The sequence below is a fragment of the Nelumbo lutea genome, chromosome 5 (assembly GCF_056320005.1).
Source record: "Nelumbo lutea isolate HS-2025 chromosome 5, American lotus-T2T, whole genome shotgun sequence".
In the NCBI taxonomy this organism is placed as follows: Eukaryota; Viridiplantae; Streptophyta; class Magnoliopsida; order Proteales; family Nelumbonaceae; genus Nelumbo; species Nelumbo lutea.
This window is the reverse complement of record NC_142688.1, coordinates 36325214-36346433: the sequence shown is the minus strand read 5'-3', so window position 1 is coordinate 36346433 and position 21220 is coordinate 36325214. Positions and strand designations below refer to the sequence as shown.

The 21220-nt window shown below is 39.9% G+C and overlaps 2 protein-coding genes, 1 non-coding gene and 1 pseudogene across 3 annotated transcripts; all 4 read right to left on the bottom strand.

Annotated features, from left to right (window-relative positions):
• Window positions 1-261: 261 nt before the first annotated feature.
• TRNAK-UUU (transfer RNA lysine (anticodon UUU)) lies at window positions 262-334 on the bottom strand. The gene has a single exon. It is a non-coding gene; the product is annotated as a tRNA-Lys (tRNA).
• Window positions 335-4265: 3931 nt separating this feature from the next.
• On the bottom strand, window positions 4266-6156 carry LOC148851719 (uncharacterized; annotated as a pseudogene).
• Window positions 6157-14308: 8152 nt separating this feature from the next.
• On the bottom strand, window positions 14309-15430 carry LOC148851718 (uncharacterized). Its single transcript, XM_088946239.1, has one exon. It carries the CDS (start codon window positions 15349-15351, stop codon window positions 14602-14604), a length of 750 nt encoding a protein of 249 aa, XP_088802365.1. The 5' UTR covers window positions 15352-15430; the 3' UTR covers window positions 14309-14601.
• A 3856-nt stretch (window positions 15431-19286) lies between these two features.
• LOC148851717 (uncharacterized) lies at window positions 19287-20241 on the bottom strand. The gene has a single exon (XM_088946238.1). It carries the CDS (start codon window positions 20154-20156, stop codon window positions 19500-19502), a length of 657 nt encoding a protein of 218 aa, XP_088802364.1. The 5' UTR covers window positions 20157-20241; the 3' UTR covers window positions 19287-19499.
• Between the last annotated feature and the right edge of the window lie 979 nt (window positions 20242-21220).

Here is a 21220-nt window from a genome sequence, read left to right as displayed (position 1 = left end):
TTTTGTCTGTTAAACTCAAACTCAAACAATTGACTTGGTGGTGGCACGGCATTCCTCGCACAGTAGAGGAGGAATGGGGTCAAAAACTCAAAACTCGTTAATTCATCAAGCTCTCTATGCCTATGGTGTATGATCGGTGTGACTCACAGACTCAGTAGTGGCTTCACCCAATTATTCTAATACTTAAATGAAGTATATATATTGGATTCAATTTTTTTTTGGTAGAAAAAACGATTTGGTTATGAAGTTGTAATTTTAAAACGCCATCTGTGGGAATCGAACCCACGACCACGTGGTTAAAAGCCACGCGCTCTACCAGCTGAGCTAAGATGGCTTACTGTTTTACTTAATTGAATATTTTTAGACGTGTAATATAAGCTTAGTTTTTACCAATAAAATGAATATAGACACCATCCCGAGGAAATAAGAAAAAGTCCAAAGAAATAAAAAGTCATCCCAATTCATCTTTCTGACCAATAAAACCAATGTAGACACTAGACAGGCATGATTCACTAGCTGAATCGTTCAGAAAGATTAGGGATGCAAATGGGGTAGGTTGTGCTAGGCTTAAGGTCAATCGGATTTCATGAATGACTTACTTTTTCAATGAAAACTATGGACCAACCTCGTTTATCTTTGCTCTGTTGTACAATGTGGTTGCAAGTATGGGTGTCAATGGACTGATTTTGGGTTGGATGTTGGACCGACCAATAAGGCATTGAATTGGACCAGTCCAGACTTAATGACCCAAATTATTTATTAGTTTGGATTGGACCTGGTCCATGGGTAATGGATTTATATTGGATTGGGTTGGATTGAATCAATATCTGTTCCACTGATAGAAGATAAGAATATAAGTATCAATGGACCAGGTTTTGGTTGGAAGCAATCTAAATTAAAACCAATCTGGATAGATTGGATGGTCCAGACACTGAATTGGATTGGTTCAAAATAGTCCATAGTATTCATCAGATTGGACTGGACCTGGTCCATCTGTAATGGACTTGTATTGGACCGGATCAGATTGGACCAAATTCGGTCCAATTGACACCCCTAGTTGCAAGAGAAACAATTTTATTTGCATGAGATATGGAGTAATATTTGTACTAAATTGTAGATTAATTAGTATCCTGTAGGCCTGTACTTTTACTTTGGGCCTAGTCTCATTTTGGTACCTGAATTTTAAAACATGCCAATCTAGTACCTGAGCTCTCAAACCATTCCATTTTAGTCCAAAATTGTTAACTGCTGTTAAGTGATATGTAAAATGACTTAAATGCCTTTCAAGTGTCACCTAATTTTCTTTATCAACCATCCAAATGCCCATATCTCTTTGAATTGGTGATGGATTTAGGATTGTTTACCATTGCTTTGGTTTAACCTTGATTCTTGAGGAAGAAGATGATGAATATTGCCTTATTTTGAAGGATAATTTTGATATTTTCAAAAGTTTTAAGTTGTATATGCCATCATGTGATATAGATAACTGGTGTGTTGCTAATGACAGGGATTCAACTGAGACGTTTTGAGAGTTCAAGTATTTGATTGGCATGTTTTAAAATTTCAATACCAAATTGAGACTTAGCCCAAAGTACAGAGTGCTAATATGTAATTTACCCTATATATAAATCGCTTACATTTTTATTGGATGCTATGATGCTAACCCTTTATCAAGTGATTCCAGAATTTGGTAGTCTATGTTTTGGCAATCCCCTCCTAGGGATTGAATTAAACTCAACACAGATAGGGCTATTAAAAGGACATTCAGGGGAGGCAACTAAAGGTTTTTTTTCCTATGCTTCTAGTATTATTTAGCCTGCATGTAGGTGTTAATCTATCTGTAATAATGAAGACAAATTTTTAAATTTGACCATTGGGTGAAAGTCAATATAATAGGGTGGTGTCACAGTGAAAATAAAATTTCATTTAAATGTTTTGGGTAGCAATTCCAATACCGAATAGAATACTGCTTAAAACACTTGTTGATCTCTTAATCATCAGGAGTACTACCAACCAAACCAGTTTCATGTTTGACATGAAATGTTGTTGCGTCATTAAACGTTTAAACTTTGAACCTTAAGGTTATGTTTGGTTTGAAGGAAAAGGTAGGGTAAGGAAGGAAAAGTTAGAAAAACTTTTATAAATCTTGTATGATTTCCCTACTACCTTTCCCTTCTTTGCCCTACTTTTTCTTTCAAACCAAATATGGCTTAAATGACAATAGAATCAAACACAATCTGGGTATTTACATGCAACGTTTGCAAATGATATCTCGTGCCCATTTTCCATTTTGTATTTTTTGATAGTAAAATAAAACAAAGTTGCATTAAGAGAAAAGAAGGAATATATCAAATATGAGGGTGACCCAAAACAAACACCAAAGCCAAGCCCCAGGGTATAAACAGGCCAAAAGAAAATCACTCAGCCTGCCCATCAGCACAAACAAAGCCCACTAGAATTCACCGACTATCTTGCATAGGCCCATAAACCTTAACAAGCCCAGAGATAAGCCAAACCAATATAACAGGAATATGCCACCCAACTCACAACTCACAAGCAAAAGCCCTTGTGAATTCAAATTTAAATTTATTTCGAGCTTTCTTTGGATTATAAAAGTGGAAATGAAATTAAATGGATCCTTAAGAGAGCTTGTATGTTCTAAATCAGTATAGTTATTAGTAATGATAATAAGATTTATAATCTTATCTTGAAATGATATTAGCTAGATATGGATCATATTTTTTTTTTGAGGGGGGGGGGGGCAAAAAGAGAGATCTTCAATTTTTGGCTGTGTTTGGTTGCAGTGCAAATTTATTTGCACTAGTATAAATGCTTGGGAATGCAAATTCAAATAATGCAAATTTTAGTTTAATTTTATTTTAGGTTTTACTTTATTGTTTGAGGTCTTATTTTACTTTATTTGTATTGCAATCAAACAAAATAAGGTTAATTTTAAAATAAAAATAAATATCATTTGCACTACCATGACTTTGCATCAATACAAATAAATTGCATTGCAACCAAATAAGTACAATCAAGAATACAAAACTCCTTCCTTATTACATATTATAAATTTCTGAGTGGAGCATGCTCTAGTTATACTATGAACCGGTAAGTTCTGTTCCTTATTTATATACATAAACTGTACGTCATCCATAAATTGTAATACATATTGTAGATTATCCAAAAAGATATGGTCTTCCCAACTATAGTGCTGGAGGAAAATTCACCGGTTATGATCAAATTGAACATTATCTCAGTTAGACCTATTTTTTGGCCGGCCTGAAGTCCGAGCCCAAAGTAATGTAAAATGTTAATGGCACAAGATCGAAGCCCAGCTGGTGAATAGGTCTCTCCTTTTTTGGCTCAACATTTTGCAATAACGCTTCCAATTAAAGGCTAAAGCTTGATGGGAAATTTTCATGAGCACCATCCCGTTAGGGCAAGGGACTTGAGGCTGTGTTTGGAAATAATGCAAATAAGTGTGAATGCAAATATGTAGATTATAAAACGGTATATATAAATTATAAAATTGGGTCAGTTTTGCACTGGCAAATTTATCTTCTTGCCAAACAGGTTTTTAGCTGTAATGGATGCAAACATGAATTTCAATAAAGCATATGCCTTTTTTTTTTTTAATCAAAAGCCCACTTGAATGCAAATTTACTTCTTTTTTATTGATGTACTTTTACATCTTATGTAAATATGCATTGGTCTATCATTTTCCAATGCATAAATACAATGTTGCCAACACAGGCAAAAGTGAAACAGAATACAAATTTACCTTGAACTGGGATTTACACTCCTTTTGCATCGTTTCCAAACACAGCCTAAGGTGCTCATAGACCTCTTGCCAATTTTCTATATACTTCATAATAATTATCATGAAGGCAGATTGACTTATTTGTTGGTCTTGATGCAATAAAGAAGTAAGGCTCAATTTAGAAAGAGTACAAATACAAATGCATACAGTACAAATACAAAGACAATAATGCAAAATAGAAGCACTCTGCATTTTTATATTTGTACTTCCAAACTGAGCCCAAATGTTCCATGTATAAGAAACTTCTAAAAAGGCCTTTCTTCAGAATAAACCCCTTAGCCACAATTATATGCATGAGACATGTACATAGATGCCTTCAAATCCCTTTACTTTCGGTTCCAAAAACTATCTACAATTAATGCTTCAACGTATCTAACATTTCCAATAACTTGTAAAAATCTTTTACTTTCATTTACTGCTTTAAGAAATGCCCATAGAAAAGTAGCTTATTTTTCTTTCGTACGTCCATATGAACATACATGCAAAAAGTATAAGTAGAAATCTTAATCTATTCTGAAAATACATGATATAAACACATGAACACGAACTCATACATGCATATCACAAGTTGCCGCCCGCCAGATCAGGCAATGTAACGGTTGTTTTATTGAGAGAGAGAATCATTTTGTAAGGCACATGATAGATAGGTCCTTTAAGGGTATTGGCCACCGCCATAGCCAAACCCATAACCAGAACCGTATCCAGAATCACTCCCATAATTGGAACCATTTTCAGAAGCACCACCCCCACTTCCTCCACTTCATCGACCACTGTTGGATTTTAATCTCATAATGAATTTGATTGGTCAATTACATGAGAAATTGCACTTGTACACTTGATTGAAAAATTAACTTTTCTCTTATAAAACACAGTTTTTAAACTTATCCCATATTGAAAAATTATAAGTTTTGTTTCTAGTATTTTAATAGGATTGATTTACACTCCTTAGAAATAATAGAGGAGAGTATGGGGTTTGATACTGCGCAATGTGTGCACACGCGTGTGTGTAGCACAATGAGGTGCACTTTGCTCGCACCCGTGTGGCTCGCAAATGGTGGCTTTGGTTTTGGTGCAATGCTAACCGTTGATCAACGTTGATGAGATCAACGGTCACAATTCGATCAGGTGTGATCAAGAGGCACAATTCAAAGTTAACAGTGGGAACATATTTGATTGTAACCCAACAGCAAACTTGGTGAAACTGACCCCATTTTCCAACAACCACAACCGTATCCAGAATCACTCCCATAACTGGAACCATTTTCAGAAGCACCACCCCCACTTCCTCCACCTCATTGACCACTGTTGGATTTTAATCTCATAATGAGTTTGATTGGTCAATTACATGAGAAATTGAACTTGTACACTTGATTGAAAGATTAGCTTTTCTCTTATAAAACATAGTTTTAAACTTATCCCATATTGAAAAATTATAAGTTTTGTTTTTAGTATTTTAATAGGATTGATTTACACTCCTTAGAAATAATAGAGGAGAGTATGGGGTTTGATACTGTGCAATGTGTGCACACGCGTGTGTGTAGCACAATGAGGTGCACTTTGCTCGCACCCGTGTGGCTCGCAAATGGTGGCTTTGGTTTTGGTGCAATGCTAACCGTTGATCAACGTTGATGAGATCAACGGTCACAATTCGATCAGGTGTGATCAAGAGGCACAATTCAAAGTTAACAGTGGGAACATATTTGATTGTAACCCAACAGCAAACTTGGTGAAACTGACTCCATTTTCCAACAACCACTGCCATAACCTCCACCATTTGCACCTCCCCCAACACCATAGCCGTATCCACTACCACTCCCTGAACCATAGCCAGATCCACTCCCGTTTCCATTGCCAGAACCACCTCCTCTACCCCTTCCATGACCACTTCCACCTGCAGCCCCTCCATCACCATATCCACCTCCATTTCCTGAACCATAGCCACTGCCATTTCCAGATCCACGTCCACCACCTCCAGCCCCACTGCCGCCACCACCGCTTCCATATCCATCGCCTACAACACTTACTCCTGATCCATAGCCTGAGCCGCTTCCACTTCCGGATCCATAGCCAGAACCACTACCAGATCCTGACCCATATCAAGAGCCACCACCACCCCCACCCCCACCCCCACTTCCATATCCTTCCCCTTGTGCCCCACCATAGCCAGAACCACTCCCTGAACCATAACCCGAACCATAGCCAGAGCCACTGCCCGAGCCTCCTCCCCCTCCCCTTCCACTTCCACTACCATAAGCTCTGGACCTAGCAGCATACGAAAGCTCAAGGCAGAGCAGAACCAAGAATGCAACAGCCACCACTCTTGATCTAGCCATCTTGTATGTAAGATGGAAATGGTATCACTAAGTGAACCACTTCAAATTCAAACAATTAATTAAACTGAGAAAGCTGAGTATGGTGCCTGGCCATTGTACCGAGTAGGTATTTATAGACAGCATTTGAGAGCAGATCAAGATGGCGAAGGACTCATGATATAGTGGAGTGCCCCAGATGGTGTCCCATTGTTTAAGACTTCGCCTACGTGCTACCAGACAAATTTCTATCCCTTTCTATTGATTTGTTTATCACTACGAGGTGAACACAACCCCACAAGAATAATAAAAACCAGTGATCCATGAAAGAAGAAAACGACGACGAGATTAGGTGATGCTGATTTTGTAGTGCGAGGTTGCCCCCACAAGATTCGCCACTTCCATTGTTGCATATATAATTGCGTTCCCACCTCTCATGAGTCTCACCAACCACCCCACCGTGTTGAAAAGGAAAGCTTCTGATATTATTATGTCTCATGGGATTGGATGACAGTTCTTGTTAGTGGTTACTGGTTATTATCTTATCTCAATTAAGTTTCATGGCCGCAACTTCAGACCTAGAACCCAATTCAGCCAGGTCTGAACCTCATGGGATTGGATGATAGTTCTTGTTAGTGGTTACTGGTTATTATCTTATCTCAAGTCTCATGGCCGCAACTTCAGACCTAGCGAGAACCCAATTCAGCCAGGTCTGAACCGGTCCCATGATCCTTAATTAGACACCTCTATTCTTCAATCTAGTCCGGCTAAAGCCCTCTCTACCCTAGCAAACAATAGCCCGTCAGTGAAATAAATCTAACAATGCAACAATTACCCTCCTTTGGATAGGGATCTGCTACCAATCCTGTCCGAACAGGCCACTGCAGTCTCACATTGGGAACATCTGCCTTCTCATTCATGGGAAGGTGTTCCCTATGTACGGCTGCAATGTCTGGTTGGGACATTGTTGGCACTGTGTGTTGGTAGCTGATCTGAATTCCCCTCAAGTTTTACTTTAGGGAAAATTCTTGATCAATATCCCGTACTTTAGCTCGAGTGACCTGAAATTTAAAATGCTACAATTTAGTATCCGAACATTTAATATGTGATAATCCAGTACCCAAGCTTTCAAAATGTGACAATCCAATACCTACCGTTAACTAGTTCGTAATCAGCCATTAAGTGACATTTGAAAAGTCAAAAATGCTCTAAGAATGCCATCTAATTCTCTTTATCAACCATCCAAACATTGACAATAAAATGAACAGTCCCAAATTCTAGATTCTTTTAAACAACCACCAACTTTTTTGAGTAGAAGAAGCTAGGATTTAGGGCTATTATTCAATTTTTTGTCAACGTTTAGATGATTGATAAAAAGAATTAGATGGCATTCGAAGGGCATTTTTGACTTTTCAAATGTCACTTAATAGATGATTAACAGATTGGTTAATGGTAAGTACTAGATTGCAACATTTTAAAAGTTCGTGTACTGGATTGTCACATTTTGAAAGTTCAGATATTGAATTGTCGCATTTTAAAGTTTGGGAACCAAATTGTTATTCAAGCCAAATTACAGGGTATTGATCGTAAATTTCCCCTTTACTTTAACAAATTAAAAACCTCCTGAACTTTTAGAAAACCTTACACATACCTCCCTTATTTTAGTGAGCCTGACGGAAAACGTTCAACAATGCATTAATTTTATCAAAATGACCATCCTACCTTTTTAAAAGATTCTCGAGCCCAGTTATCATTTTCACATGACATGAAAGCGTCATCCCCACAAATTAAAGATTTGAAGTATGTAGACTATAGGCAATAGCACCAATAGGCAAAAGCACTTGCAATGCAAGTTTCTCATGTTGGCAATCTGAAAAGTATGTAGATCATTCCTCCTTTGTGGCGGTGTCCCTCTTTCTTTCAACCTTCTTCCTTCTCTAATTTTTTAGAGATGTGTTGAGGCCAGCCTCACCAAGCTCCAAGGCGAAGACTTTGAAAACTACATACAGATCAATTCCATAATCCTTGGTTGGAACAACAAGAAATCAACTATTGACGTTGACCTCGCCAGCCTTGGTGGAGGCATGAACATCTCCTGCATCTTCAATGATTTCCAATTGATGAGGGCGGATTTGGCCCTCCAATGATATTGTGACACATGGCACCTCAGAACAACTAGGTGACACCTGGAATCACTTTGGCAATAACTTGCCTTAGTCAAGTTGATGGTGTCTCACCTGGCTGCCCAGGCACGGCCTAGCGGCCTGGCCTTGGCGCGAACTGGCAGCCCAGCACAGGCACGACCTGGCAGCCTGGCACAAGCACCGAGCTGGAAGCCTAGCACAGGCACGACCTGGCGGCCTGGCACAGGCTGACGACTTGTAAGACGTGCTCGCCGACCTGGCGGCCTGGCACAGGCTGGCCCACGTGCCGAACGATCTGGAGTGTGGTCAATGTGCATGGCGATTACCTCCAGGAATCTCGAACCACTTAGACGACCTCGCAGAAATCTCGGATATGGTGCGTGAAGCCCACGCCAAACAATGCCTATATAAAGGCACCAATCCCAGAGGCAAGGAGGCAAGCAAGTAAGAAAATTCTAGCTCTCATACTATGTGATTTTTAGCTCGTAGTATACTATGAGAGTACTGACTTAAGCATTGGAGTGACCTCGCCGGGTTAGCCACCTTGGGTCCTCTAACATTTGGTTCTTTGCAGGTCTCTAAAGAGGAACGAAGCTCATCAATCTAGCTCGCCAGCTGGACAGCTCAGCACCTAGGCAGCTCGGCACCTGGTCAACTCGGCACCTCACAACTAGCCCTGCACCTGGTCAGTCCGACGTCTCACAGGTATGTCGCCACCTGGTCAGCCCAAAACCTCATAGAGAGCTCGGCACCTCACAGGCAGCCCTACACCTAGTCAGCTCAGCACCTCACAGGCAGCCCTACACTTGGTCAGCCCGGTGCCTCACAGGCAGCTTGCCACCTAGTCATCTCGGCACCTAGGCAGCTCCACTTCGGCCTCTGAGTCATCGGCCACTTGGAAGCAGACCAAATGACGAGGTACTTAGCCAAAAAATCGATACATCAACAAAATTTGATTCATCAATTGGTGCCATCTGTGGGAAACACTACAAAAAGCTAAGTTCTCATCCTCAGAAACGCTAAGTCCTCTTCTTCCAAAAAGCTAAGTTCTCACCTTTTAGAAACTAAAAGCTCTCACTTTCTAGTTTCCATTTTTTTTATGAACTCAAAGACTATGCAGGAAGTTGATGGCTAACAGACTAAGCAACTCTACCAACTTTATTTCAGCTCGGATAAAGCCTCATCAGTCCTCTTCGCGAGGTACCCTCTATAAAGATGAGCTCTTCGTGGCTTCCGCGGGAATAGTCGGCAAATAGACTGCATGGTTCCGGTCGAGCCTTCCAAGGCTCCCGTGCAAGCTGGTGACCTAAAGTCGCCTCTTCGGCATGGGAAAAATCAAGGAGCGAACTATGAGTCACTCCTAGAGCCTAAGAAATTGAATCGACGCTTACAAGCTCATCGAATTATTCATTCTGGGCCAAAAGGAGAAATTTACTCCCTTCGCCGAGTTACTCTCTGCTCGGGAGTGGGGGGCAAATGATGAGGGCTGATTTGGCCCTTTAATGATATTGTGACACATGGCACCTCAGAACAACTAGGTGACACCCGGAACCACTTTGGCAACAAATTGCCTTAGCCAAGTTGATGGTGTCCCACCTGGTTGCCCAGGTGCGGCTTGGCGGCCTGGCCCTGGCATAGGCGTGGCCTGGCGGCCTGGCCTTGGCATGAGCTGGCAGCCTAGCTCTGGCACGAGCTGGCAGCACAGTACAGACACGACCTGGCAGCCTGGCACAAGCACCGAGCTGGCAGCCTAGCACAGGCACGACCTGGCAGCCTGGCACAAGCACCGAGCTGGCAGCCTAGCACAGGCACGACCTGGCGGCCTAGCACAGGCACCGACCTGGCGGCTTGGCATAGACACCGACCTGGCGGCCTTGCATAGGCACCGAGCTGGCAGCCTGGCCCAAGCGTGACCTGGCAACCTGGCAACTTGTAAGACGTGCTCACCGACAAATTCGGCATGCATATCCTAACACTCCCACGATCCTTGGAAGTTGGCCCACGTGCCGAACAATCTGGAGGGTGGTCAACGTGCATGGCGGTTACCTCAAGGAATCTCGAACCACTTAGACGACCTTGTAGAAATCTCGGATATGGTGCGTGAAGCCCACGTCAAACAATGCCTATATAAATGCACCAACCCCAGAGGCAATGAGGCAAGCAAGTAAGAAAATTCTAGCTCTCATACTGTGTGATTTTTAGCTTGCAGAGGCAATGAGAGTACTGACTTAAGCATCAGAGCGACCTTGCCGGATTAAACACTTTGGGTCATCTGACATTTGGTACCTTGCAGATCTATAAAGAGCAACGAATCTCATCAATCCAGCTCGCCAACTGGTATTCTTAATTTATGGGTTGCTTGAAGGAAAAGTCTCATCTCTTCAAAAATGCACAACAAGGATGATGTAGGTGGGGGGGGGGGTGCATCATTGGATGGGTGAATGGGTGAACCAGATATAGATGAGAAAGCCAACAGCTCATTACAAAGTTGTACACAACCCACATCTCAGATCTCGAACGGCAAATTGTTAATGGTTGATGGATTGATTCAGCAATGAAGGATGAAAAATTAAAAGAAGAGGAAGAAATCGACAAAGAAATAGTATGAAAAACACGGAAAGGAAAAGAGGATAAAGAGGTTCCTCTTTGAATGGATGGAGTTTGGATGAGAGATTGCGTCTTGTGTTCCTCCTCTTACCGGATAAATTGGGATAGGAAAAGAGGGTGAAGAGGTCGACAGGGGGGAGGAGAAGAGGATAACATGTCGATAGGAGTATTTCAGTAAAAACAGATGCAAACCATTTATAAAAGGGTAAAATAGATTTTTAGGAAAAATTGATTCACCGGTTTAACATTCTCCTTCTTAGTTATTGACCGAAAGGAGATTTTTGCTAAAGCAAAATTACAGGAAAAGTTTTTGACGTTTGTATTTTACCTCTTTTTTCTTTGGCGTTCAGGGTTGGGATCATGAAGTGTATTGAGAACTGGCCCTTTAGTCTGTATGCATATGGATGATATTCTATCCCATTGTTTTGTTGACTGAAGTGAGGAAAGTAATTTACAGTACTATTAGAACACGGGAATAGGGAAACAAGGAATCCTTGCTTGCTTCCCAGTTGGATTTCAATTTTGTATCTTCATCAAAACCTATACGCACTACGTACCCACCAATGCCACCATCTTCTTTAGTCTTCACGCTTCCGCGTCTGATGCGATAATTAACTAGGATACTGATCATTCAACTTATGGACTACTTCGTTACCTTACCCAAGTCTAGTTTAACGTGGAGTCCCGGGGGCCAATATTATTAAATGGGTTGAGCAAAGCCCAATCTGATAAATTGGTACAGTTCTATTGTTCGGCCATGAAACTATTGAAGTATATTGAGTTTTGTTTATCGGCCCTATGTCTCAGGCATTAGTGACCCAGCTGGCTTACATGAACGCCGCTGTACCTTGTGCTAGGCGCAGCCCGGCCCAGCTCAGCCCAGCCCATTATTACATTACCCTTCTTACAGAGTTGCAGTCTTATTCTTCAAGGATGCTGGACTTGGACATTATGATAATTGGATATTGAAGGATAATGTTAGCTAAAAATATGTCAAAGGGTGATCTGTTGTTTGACTTTGTTAGCGTGATGACATCCCATTGTATGTACATGTGGACAATTTTCTATCCATTTGCTTTAATTTGTTGACTATCAAGTCAAAATAATCAACATCAGATTAAAAAAAAACAAAAAAACATCCTTACGAGGTCAATTTTCTCTGTCATCACCAGATTCGCCACTTCCCTCGTCTGATCATATCAACGTTGCAACCACACCATTTCACCAACCAAACACTTAAAAGAAAAAAAAAAAAATGAAAAAGCAAAAATGGAGCGAGTCGGAACATGAAAGGTGCCGATTGATCGGTTTGCTCCCATTAATGATTAGCTTAGTTCTAATTTTTACTATTATTGAGTTAATAAGATATAAAGGTTTCCTAAAGTTTGTTATATTTTTTATTATATTTTATGTCTAAAAGGATACATTTTGCCTTTTCTTTTTTATTTCGTGAATACATTGGTTTTACAATTCTGTATAGGGTAAAGTATAAAGTACAAAATATATAAAAAAAAATGTTGGTTACAACTTCGGGATGAAATCAAAATTATCTGCAATTAGAGATGGCAATAGGGCGGGTTTGGGGTGGCTTTTGTAAATTTTAGACGTTATCTAACTCTCTAAATCTCCCAAACCATACATGCCCCAAAACTCATAGCAGGTTGGATAATGAGAATTGAAATCCTTCTCACACATGAAATTGCAAAACCTCCCTGACCCTACCCTTTTCACATTCAAGGGTAGGGTGGATTGGGTTTAAAACCTGCATTTTATTTCCTATTATTTCTTGTTATATATAAACAATAAATAGCACAAGTAAACAACAATGTTTTCAATTATTTCTTAAAACATGTAAAACCACATGAACTATCAATTATCTTTCACATAAAATTTCAAAATATTATTTAAATTCAACACTTAATATCGTAGCCTATTCGTACCCATATGGATTGTAGAATCCCAAAACCTATCCCCGCCCCAATACCTGTCCTTCAAGCAAAAAAACACCAAAAGTTATGAACAGGTGTATACCCATCAGATCTATACTACTTTAAAAAGTATGAATAGCCTCAAGAATATTATTGGAATTTTCAAATAACAAAATTTATCCTTCTATGTTTAAATTTATTAATAACAAATGAGGGAAAATAAGGTAATCAGATTGATATTAAATGAGCTGAAAAGAGGTAATTTTAAGACATTCAATGCATTCATTTCCTTCTCATTAAATCCAACACTTATGGTATTAACTTGCACCCACCTTCATTGAATCATATACTTAAATCATATATTTTTTTTATTATTAAATTTTATTAATTAAATCCATATATAATAAATTAATAATTCCAATAACATATAAACTTATACCTTTAAAATCTACTAGAAAAAAAATAGTACTTTCATCTAAGTGATGGTAAAAAATTATACCCTTTGGGGTCATCTATTGTTTGTCTCATTTAGTTGAAGGTTGGGTTGGGGGTTTAGAACTTAGGGTTGGCCTTAACCTGATCTAACCCAGTCCGACTTGCAGCCCTACCTAACCCTAACTAAATTCCTTCAACGCTAGCCCAACCCAACCCTCTTTCCATTCCTTATAAAACCTCATAGAATTTCTTGATTTTAGATCTTAACTCAACTTTCACTACATATATTAATCCTATGTTTCATTAGTATTTGTTGGTTGACGTTTTTTTTTTGTTATTTTGGTACAAAATTTAGAAAAAACAAGTGCTAGAAATGACTATAGTTTATTATGAGTTATGACTTACGATAAATATTTTATGAGACAAACGATAGAGAGGAGATGATGAATAAAATTTTTAAAAAACATAAAATAATATTATTTAGGTTTTAGTCTTTCTGATTAGAATTAAGTGAAGTGATTATCTTAAAGAAATATATGATACTATGTGATGGGGGCTATACAAATATCATGCATCTAAACAAATCAATGCATGTTATATATTGCATATAACATATATTTATATATGACATGTACTATAGAGTCAGGTTTGGGTTGGGTTAGGTTGCCTAAGAGGTCAACCCTAATCCAATCTGAAGTAAAGTCAGGTTCATGAATTTCAACCCTAACCCTAACCCGAACATCAACCCGACCCAACCCAATACAACTTTTTTGGATTGTGTTAGGTTGAATTCTGAAAACCCAGCCCAAATTGCAGCCTTAGGTACACTAGTACCGCCTCACTCCATTAAAAAAAATAATAATAGAGCAATGTTAATTCATGTAACATAAATTTTAATAGCAATAATTTACAGTAATTCAATGGAAAATTAGAAATATTGATGAAAACATTTAGGACCTATAGTTCGTGAGAATAAGGGCCTAGAATCAAAATCAGAATGGGTCATTCAGAGAATGACGTTCCCATTTAAGAGAATGATATGAAAGAAATCCCCACTGCAACTTATTTTAATTCGGATTCTGATATTCCTGTATGAACCGAATAAACTATAAAAATAGACCATTCCATTCTTGGGCTCATTGTCACGTTGAGACATGTCAAGGTGCCCAACCATATACATGATATATATCCAAAGGAGCAATATATAGAAATGAAATTTAAACAAGACATTATTTTATTCTGATGTACATAAAGAAGCTAGCAGAGGTACATCAAAGGATACATGCATACAGGTGGCAAGGTAACGATTTTAGAGAGAGAGAGAGAGAGCCATTTTGCATGGATAGGATGGTCCTCTAAGGGTATTGGCCACGTCCACCACCATAGCCAGACCCATAACCAGAACCGTATCCAGAACCACTCCCATAGCCCGAACCATTTCCAGAACCTCCACCACCACCACCTCCTCCTCCCTGACCACTGCCATAGCCTCCATCTGCACCTCTGCCAACGCCATAGCCAGATCCACTACCACTTCCCGAACCATAGCCAGATCCACTACCATTTCCATTGCCATAGCCACCTCCACCACCACCTCCTCCACCCCTTCCATAACCACTTCCACCTGTAGCTCCTCCAACACCATATCCACTTCCACCTCCAGAACCATAACCAGAACCGTAACCACTACCATTTCCAGTTCCACGCCCAGAACCCCCACCTCCACCACCACCACCCCCTCTTCCAAATCCACCACCACCTGCAGCTACTCCAGATCCATAACCGGAGCCGCTTCCACTTCCGGATCCGTAGCCTGAACCACTACCTGATCCCAACCCATATCCAGAGCCACCTCCACCACCCCCACCCCCACCACTTCCATATCCTTTTCCTTGTGCCCCACCGTAGTCAGAACTACTCCCTGAACCGTAACCCGAGCCATAGCCGGAACCATATCCAGAGCCATTGCCCAAGCCTCCTCCCCCTCCCCCTCCACTGCCTCCACCTCCTCCTCCTCCACTACCATAGACTATAGACCTAGCAGCAGAGAGCTTGAGGCAGAGCAGAGCCAAGAATGCAACAGCAACAACTTTCGATCTAGCCATCTTGTATAAGATGCGAAAACGAAATAGAATAGCTTGTTAAAGCACTTCAACCTCAAACAATGAAGCTCAGAAATCTGAGAACGGTGCCTGGCCATTTGTAGTGAGTTGGTATTTATAGACAGAACGGGAAGGACCGATAGTGGAGCCTCCACCATTTCATTTCGCTTCAACACTAAGACTCCAATGGTGTCCCATTGTTTTCGACTTTTCAGTGTAGTGACAACTCGATTTACTGGGCAGTTTTCTATCCCTTTGTTTTGTTTTGTTGATCACTACGAGGTCAACAACCCCACAAGTAGAAAAAAAAAAAAAAAGAATCACTAAACCAGTGATCCATGAAAGAAGAAAACGACACTTAGTGTGACGTTGTCTCCGCAATATTCGCCATTTCCGTTGTTGCCTACTTCGTTCCCACGTCTCATGGGATTCACCAACCCCCACCGTCTTAGAATAGTGCTGGTTACACTACAGATGGCTTGGCCGTGTTGAAAGAGAAAGGTTCTGACTTCATCATATTATCTTATGGGATTATTTAATTATGCAAGCAATACTCAGTCCGGTCAGACTTGGATTGATCCAGTGCTCTTTACTAGATGCATATTTTCTTCAGTCTAGTCCAGTTCAAGCCCTTTGTGGTTGATATGATTGTACCTTGAATTTATTATTCAATCCGTAAAGTCAAAATTTAAAGTCGAGAGGTTTGGGTGAAAACATAGGGTTTGGACCAAAGAGTATAGTTGGGGGTTTTCTCTTATATACATCTTTTTGGTTTGAGAGATAAGTCGAGATGCTTGGGTTATTTGGGGTTTAGAGCTTTTGTGAAAGATGTTGTGTAAAACTCTATAATCTCCATTTTGCTCCTCTGCCTGTGGATGTAGGTTATAAGTCGACTCATATAAATCTATATATTCTGTTTCTTCTTTCTCTTTATCTCTATATACTCCTGGTTATCTTTTCCCCTGTCTATAGTTGAGTCCATGAAGTGTATGACAACTGGTTCTCTATGCATTTGGATGAAATTCTATCCGATTCTTTTGTTGACTACACTCGAAAAATTTAATGTAGCCTACAGTATTGAAACGCAGAAAGAGGGGAAGAAGGAGACATAACTTGCTTTCCATTTGGATTTTAGTCCTTGATATTCAAAACCCATTACCCATCTTCATCTTCTTTAATCTTCACGTTTCCGCGTATGATGGGATTAACATGGGAACTGATCATTCAACTTATGGACTTCCACGTTACCTTACCTAAAGGCTAAATCTGTTCGACTCGGAGTCCCGCTGACCGAAATGTTAAATGGGTAGAGCAAATCGATCATCTAGCTAGGATAAAACTTGTAAACTTCATTCAACCAAACTTGAAAAATAGTTTAATTGATAGTCCAGGATAACAGGTCGACGATATTGCTGGAGAGATTAGACTTTGTTGTGTGATAACAACCACTGTCACTGTGAGTGCATTTCGACAGTTTTCTATCTATTTGTTTTGTTGGCTGCTACAAGTTTTCAACCCCGTGATCGGCACTGGCTTCTTCCCTCTTCTCGTCTTATTACAAATTCAACGCACACCATTCCCCAATCAATCATATTAAAATTGGGGTCAGAACGAACTTTCTATCTATATTTTTTTTAAGTACTTCAGCTGTACGCTCCTTCTCGACGATTCCGAATAGAATGTGAAAAGAATTTGATATTATGTACATGGATTAAAATAGGGATTGCACATTGTTTTATCACGTAGACTCCCTTCAGTGTTCCTCCAGCCCAAGCACAAACCGAAAATGAGTGCACTGAGATGCGAGTAAACAACAACAGCACTGTACGTACCAGAGATTAGCCCTTTTAATTTAGTCATCAGGTTCACTCGGCTCACTCAATTAAGTTTTCTGACAATTGTCAAATACTTCCCTTACAGTTAATTAACCATCATACACCGTTTGCATGTAACACCATGTGACTGCTGATAATTTTGTGTAAAATTCTTAAAATACTATTTTATGGTTAAAAATACCCTTTTTCATTTCAGTTCATTTCACTTAGGATTGCTCAGCACTAGACTATTTCTTGCATCAGGGGCTCGGTTAACGATTTCTTACATGAATCCATGAACTGTTGTTTGTTAGCGTCGGCACCCTCGGTGGTGACCCTTTTTGTTAAGAATCATTGCCCGTGTTTGCATCATCATCGTCATTGTCAACAGTGGTACAGAATCACCGCTCATAATTAACCAATAGCCTTGTGGCATTTGTTAATATATATTTTTTAATGGGTCATTTATTAAAATATTTCTTGACCAAAGAATCATTTATGTTTCTGTCTTAAATAACGGGATCTATATAAACAGAGTGAAAAATTTTTGAAGGCATGAAACCATACTTTTTGTATTCCAAAAGTACTCCTTAAACTTCACATCAAGCATGTAGAGAGAGAAATAATTAAGGTTTGATTTTCAGATCTATCAAAATATATTTGGCTTCAGTAGAATGAAGAAGAGAGAACAATGGTTGTCTTCCTCCATCACTCAGTCAGACAGCAATTTTCCTCGGAATTAGCCAACTGTGAACTGTATTATGCATCGCACCCTCCTCTCCGTAATCTTCTTGCAAAAGCCAACTTATTTGGTTGCATTTTTGGCCAAAATCAAATTACTCAAGTTTCTTGTTAGCACGGTGAGCGCCTTAATTGGCTCTTCTTGGTGCCGTAATCGCCTTCAACCTATACCAAGTTAAATGATTTCGATCTAGTTGAATATACCTTCTAATCCTGGCTTTTAATCATATGTTGCGTTTATTAAATATTTAGTCTGCACTTCTAATTTAAGTGTTATTTACGTTTATTAATTTTGCTTTTGATCAACATTTAAAAATGTTGATTTATTTTTAAGAGTTAATGTCTATTCAAATTACAAAACATACATACCAGCCTTAGAGTCAGGTAAGGATTTATAGTTATTTGGAATGAGGTTTTAACATATAGCTTAAGCCTCTGTATCTGTATCTTTTAAGGCATTTTCTTTTTCCTGGGTACGACCCAAGACAACATCCACCTCGCAATCCATCCCCTCAAATAGAAAAATAAACAAAATAATAAAAATAAATTCCGAGTTGTATAGTTTCTCTTTCATAAATTTTCTTGAATGGAGCTCACGATGAGGGATAGAGAAAAAAAAAGAAGGAAAGGAAGACCTCAATAAAGTTGCATCATGAATTCATTGATAAGGTTCTGGTTGGTTGTAGGAGAGTCAGGGATCAAATCACACCATGACCAGGGTTTGGGGGATGGGTTAATTATCGTATTCGAAGCCTATGAGAAAAAGGATAAAAAATGAACAAATTCAAGGTGAATTAATAATGGAACTTATTGGATTATTATTCCCTGCTCGAGTCAACTGAATCTGCCCAGATAAACCTCTGGCATGAACTCAATTCTTTGGTACAGGAAACTTCGTGGTTTGTATTTTCTTATTTTTACTTATTGGAGATACAAAAGCTTAATTCCTATGTTTTAGTTTCACTTGTACTGAAATAATGAATGCAGTAGAGCTTCAATCCGTTAAGGCTATGTTTGGTAGGGAAACCTTTATAAACTTTGTATTGGTTTCTCTGTCTTTTCCTTCTTCTCCCTACCTTTTCCTTCAAACCAAACATAGTCTAAAACATTATAATAATAGTGAGTGTTGTGCATTAATTTTCTTCACTTTTGTTTTCTCTGCACCCAGTTTCTTTACTCTAGGCTCAGTTTGGAAGGAGTACAAATACAAATAGGTACAGTGAAAATACATACAAAATAATAAAAAATACAAAATTTTACACTCTACAATTTTGCATTTATACTCCTTCTAAACTGAGCCTTAGCAAATTCACAGGGTTTCGTTATCACATTGATGGTCCATTTAGCATGGCCACTCGTACACAGTCTTCGTAACAAAGAAATGAGAATCAAAAGAAACCTTAGTTTTTATTCTTAAACACGTAAAAAAGACTAGTACATACACGAATACATGAACATCACAAGCCACCGTTGTGTTCTACCCTTCATAGCGAAGGAAGAACATCAACGGTTGTTTTATTACAGATATAATAGAAGGTAAAGTCAAAATTAAGGAGAGAGAGAGACGATTAATTTGTATGGCATCTAATATGTCCTTTATGGGTATTGGCCACGTCCACCGCCATAGCCAGAACCATACCCAGAGCCACTGCCATAACCGGAACCATTTCCAGAACCTCCACCGCCTCCTCCTCCTCCTCCTTGACCACTGCCATAACCTCCACCATTTGCACCTCCACCAACACCATGGCCGGATCCGCTGCCACTCCCTGAACCATATCCAGATCCACTCCCATTCCCGTTACCATACCCGCCTCCACCACCACTTCCACCGGCAGCTCCTCCGGCACCGTATCCACTTCCACTACCCGAACCATAACCGGAACCATTTCCAGATCCACGTCCAGAACCTCCACCACCGCTTCCATACCCACCACCTGAAGCTACTCCAGATCCATAGCCGGATCCGCTTCCACTTCCGGATCCGTAGCCTGAACCACTACCAGATCCTGACCCATATCCAGAGCCACCACCCCCACCACTTCCGTATCCTCCCCCTTGTGCCCCTCCATAACCAAAACCACTTCCTGAACCATAGCCGAAACCAAATCCAGAACCTCCAGCCCCTCCCCCTCCTCCACTACCTCCACCTCCTCCACCTCCACTACCATGGCCTATAGACCTAGCAGCAGAGGAGAGCCCGAGGCTGAGTAGAACCAAGAATGCAGCAGCAACAACTTTTGATCTAGCCATCTTGTACCATACAAGATATATATGGAGAAATGGGATAACTCAGTAAACCACTTGAAGCTCAAAGAGTAAACTTGAGAGAGCTGAGAACGATGCATAGCCATTGTAATGACAAGGTATTTATAGACAAAGTTTGGAAGCACGTCAAGGTGGCCAAGGACACAATGGAATAGCACGTCTATCCTTGACTCGAAGGTGTCCCAATATTAATTGTTTACGACTTTTCCGTGTGGATGGATGCCAACTATCTATCCAATCTCCATTTTTGTTTTGTTTTATTTGGGTGATGGCTAGCCGCTAGCGGGTCAACAGAATCCAAAAGAAGAAGAAGATCAGAAACCCCAGCAAATCATATATGATTATGAAAGATGGAAAGAAACAGAATGCATGAGAGTAATTCCTCCGCCTGTCTCATGGGCCTCACCAACTCCATGTCTCCATGCTTGTTACAGATGGCTTGGCCGTGTTAAAATTTAAACGAAGTGTCCGACCATGTATAAAGCAGTCTGAGTCTGATGAAATGCTATACTTTGAGTGGTTCCTGAGTACTCCACTGGTTACCATTCCAAAGCTTATGGCCGCTATTTTAGGCTTAGTAGCTAGTCCAGCCAAGCCTGGACGAACCCATTGGTTCCTTAAGCAGCTCTACGTATGTATCCTGGCCAAAAACCAGGCTTACTCTCTAGCCTGGAAAACAATAGCTAGCTTAGCTTCATAACTGGATAGACCCAAGAATGCTGCAACTGGCTCTTGAATGATATTCTACTCCATTTTTTTGTTGACTAGACCCACCTAAAAAAAGTTAGAAAAAGATGTTGCTTCTTTCCATTATGGACTACCATGTTTCCTTACCCAATTCTAGTTTCAACGTGTGTGTCCTGGTAACCAAATTATCAAATGGTTAGAGCAAATGGTGTTTACACCAAAGCCTAATCTGTGTTAGTGGGGAAAGTGGAAAATAAATGGAGAGAGGGAAATAAGTGTATTAATAATTCAAAAAAAAAGTCAATCCAAGATTTAGACTTCCATTCATGATTTGTGATGTCATTTGAAACTTTATAATAAGG

What these genes read in the sequence shown, in the direction of transcription:
- LOC148851718 (XM_088946239.1), bottom strand. Translation starts at nt 15,351, where the DNA reads ATGGCTAGATCGAAAGTTGTTGCTGTTGCATTCTTGGCTCTGCTCTGC.
- LOC148851717 (XM_088946238.1), bottom strand. Translation starts at nt 20,156, where the DNA reads ATGGCTAGATCAAAAGTTGTTGCTGCTGCATTCTTGGTTCTACTCAGC.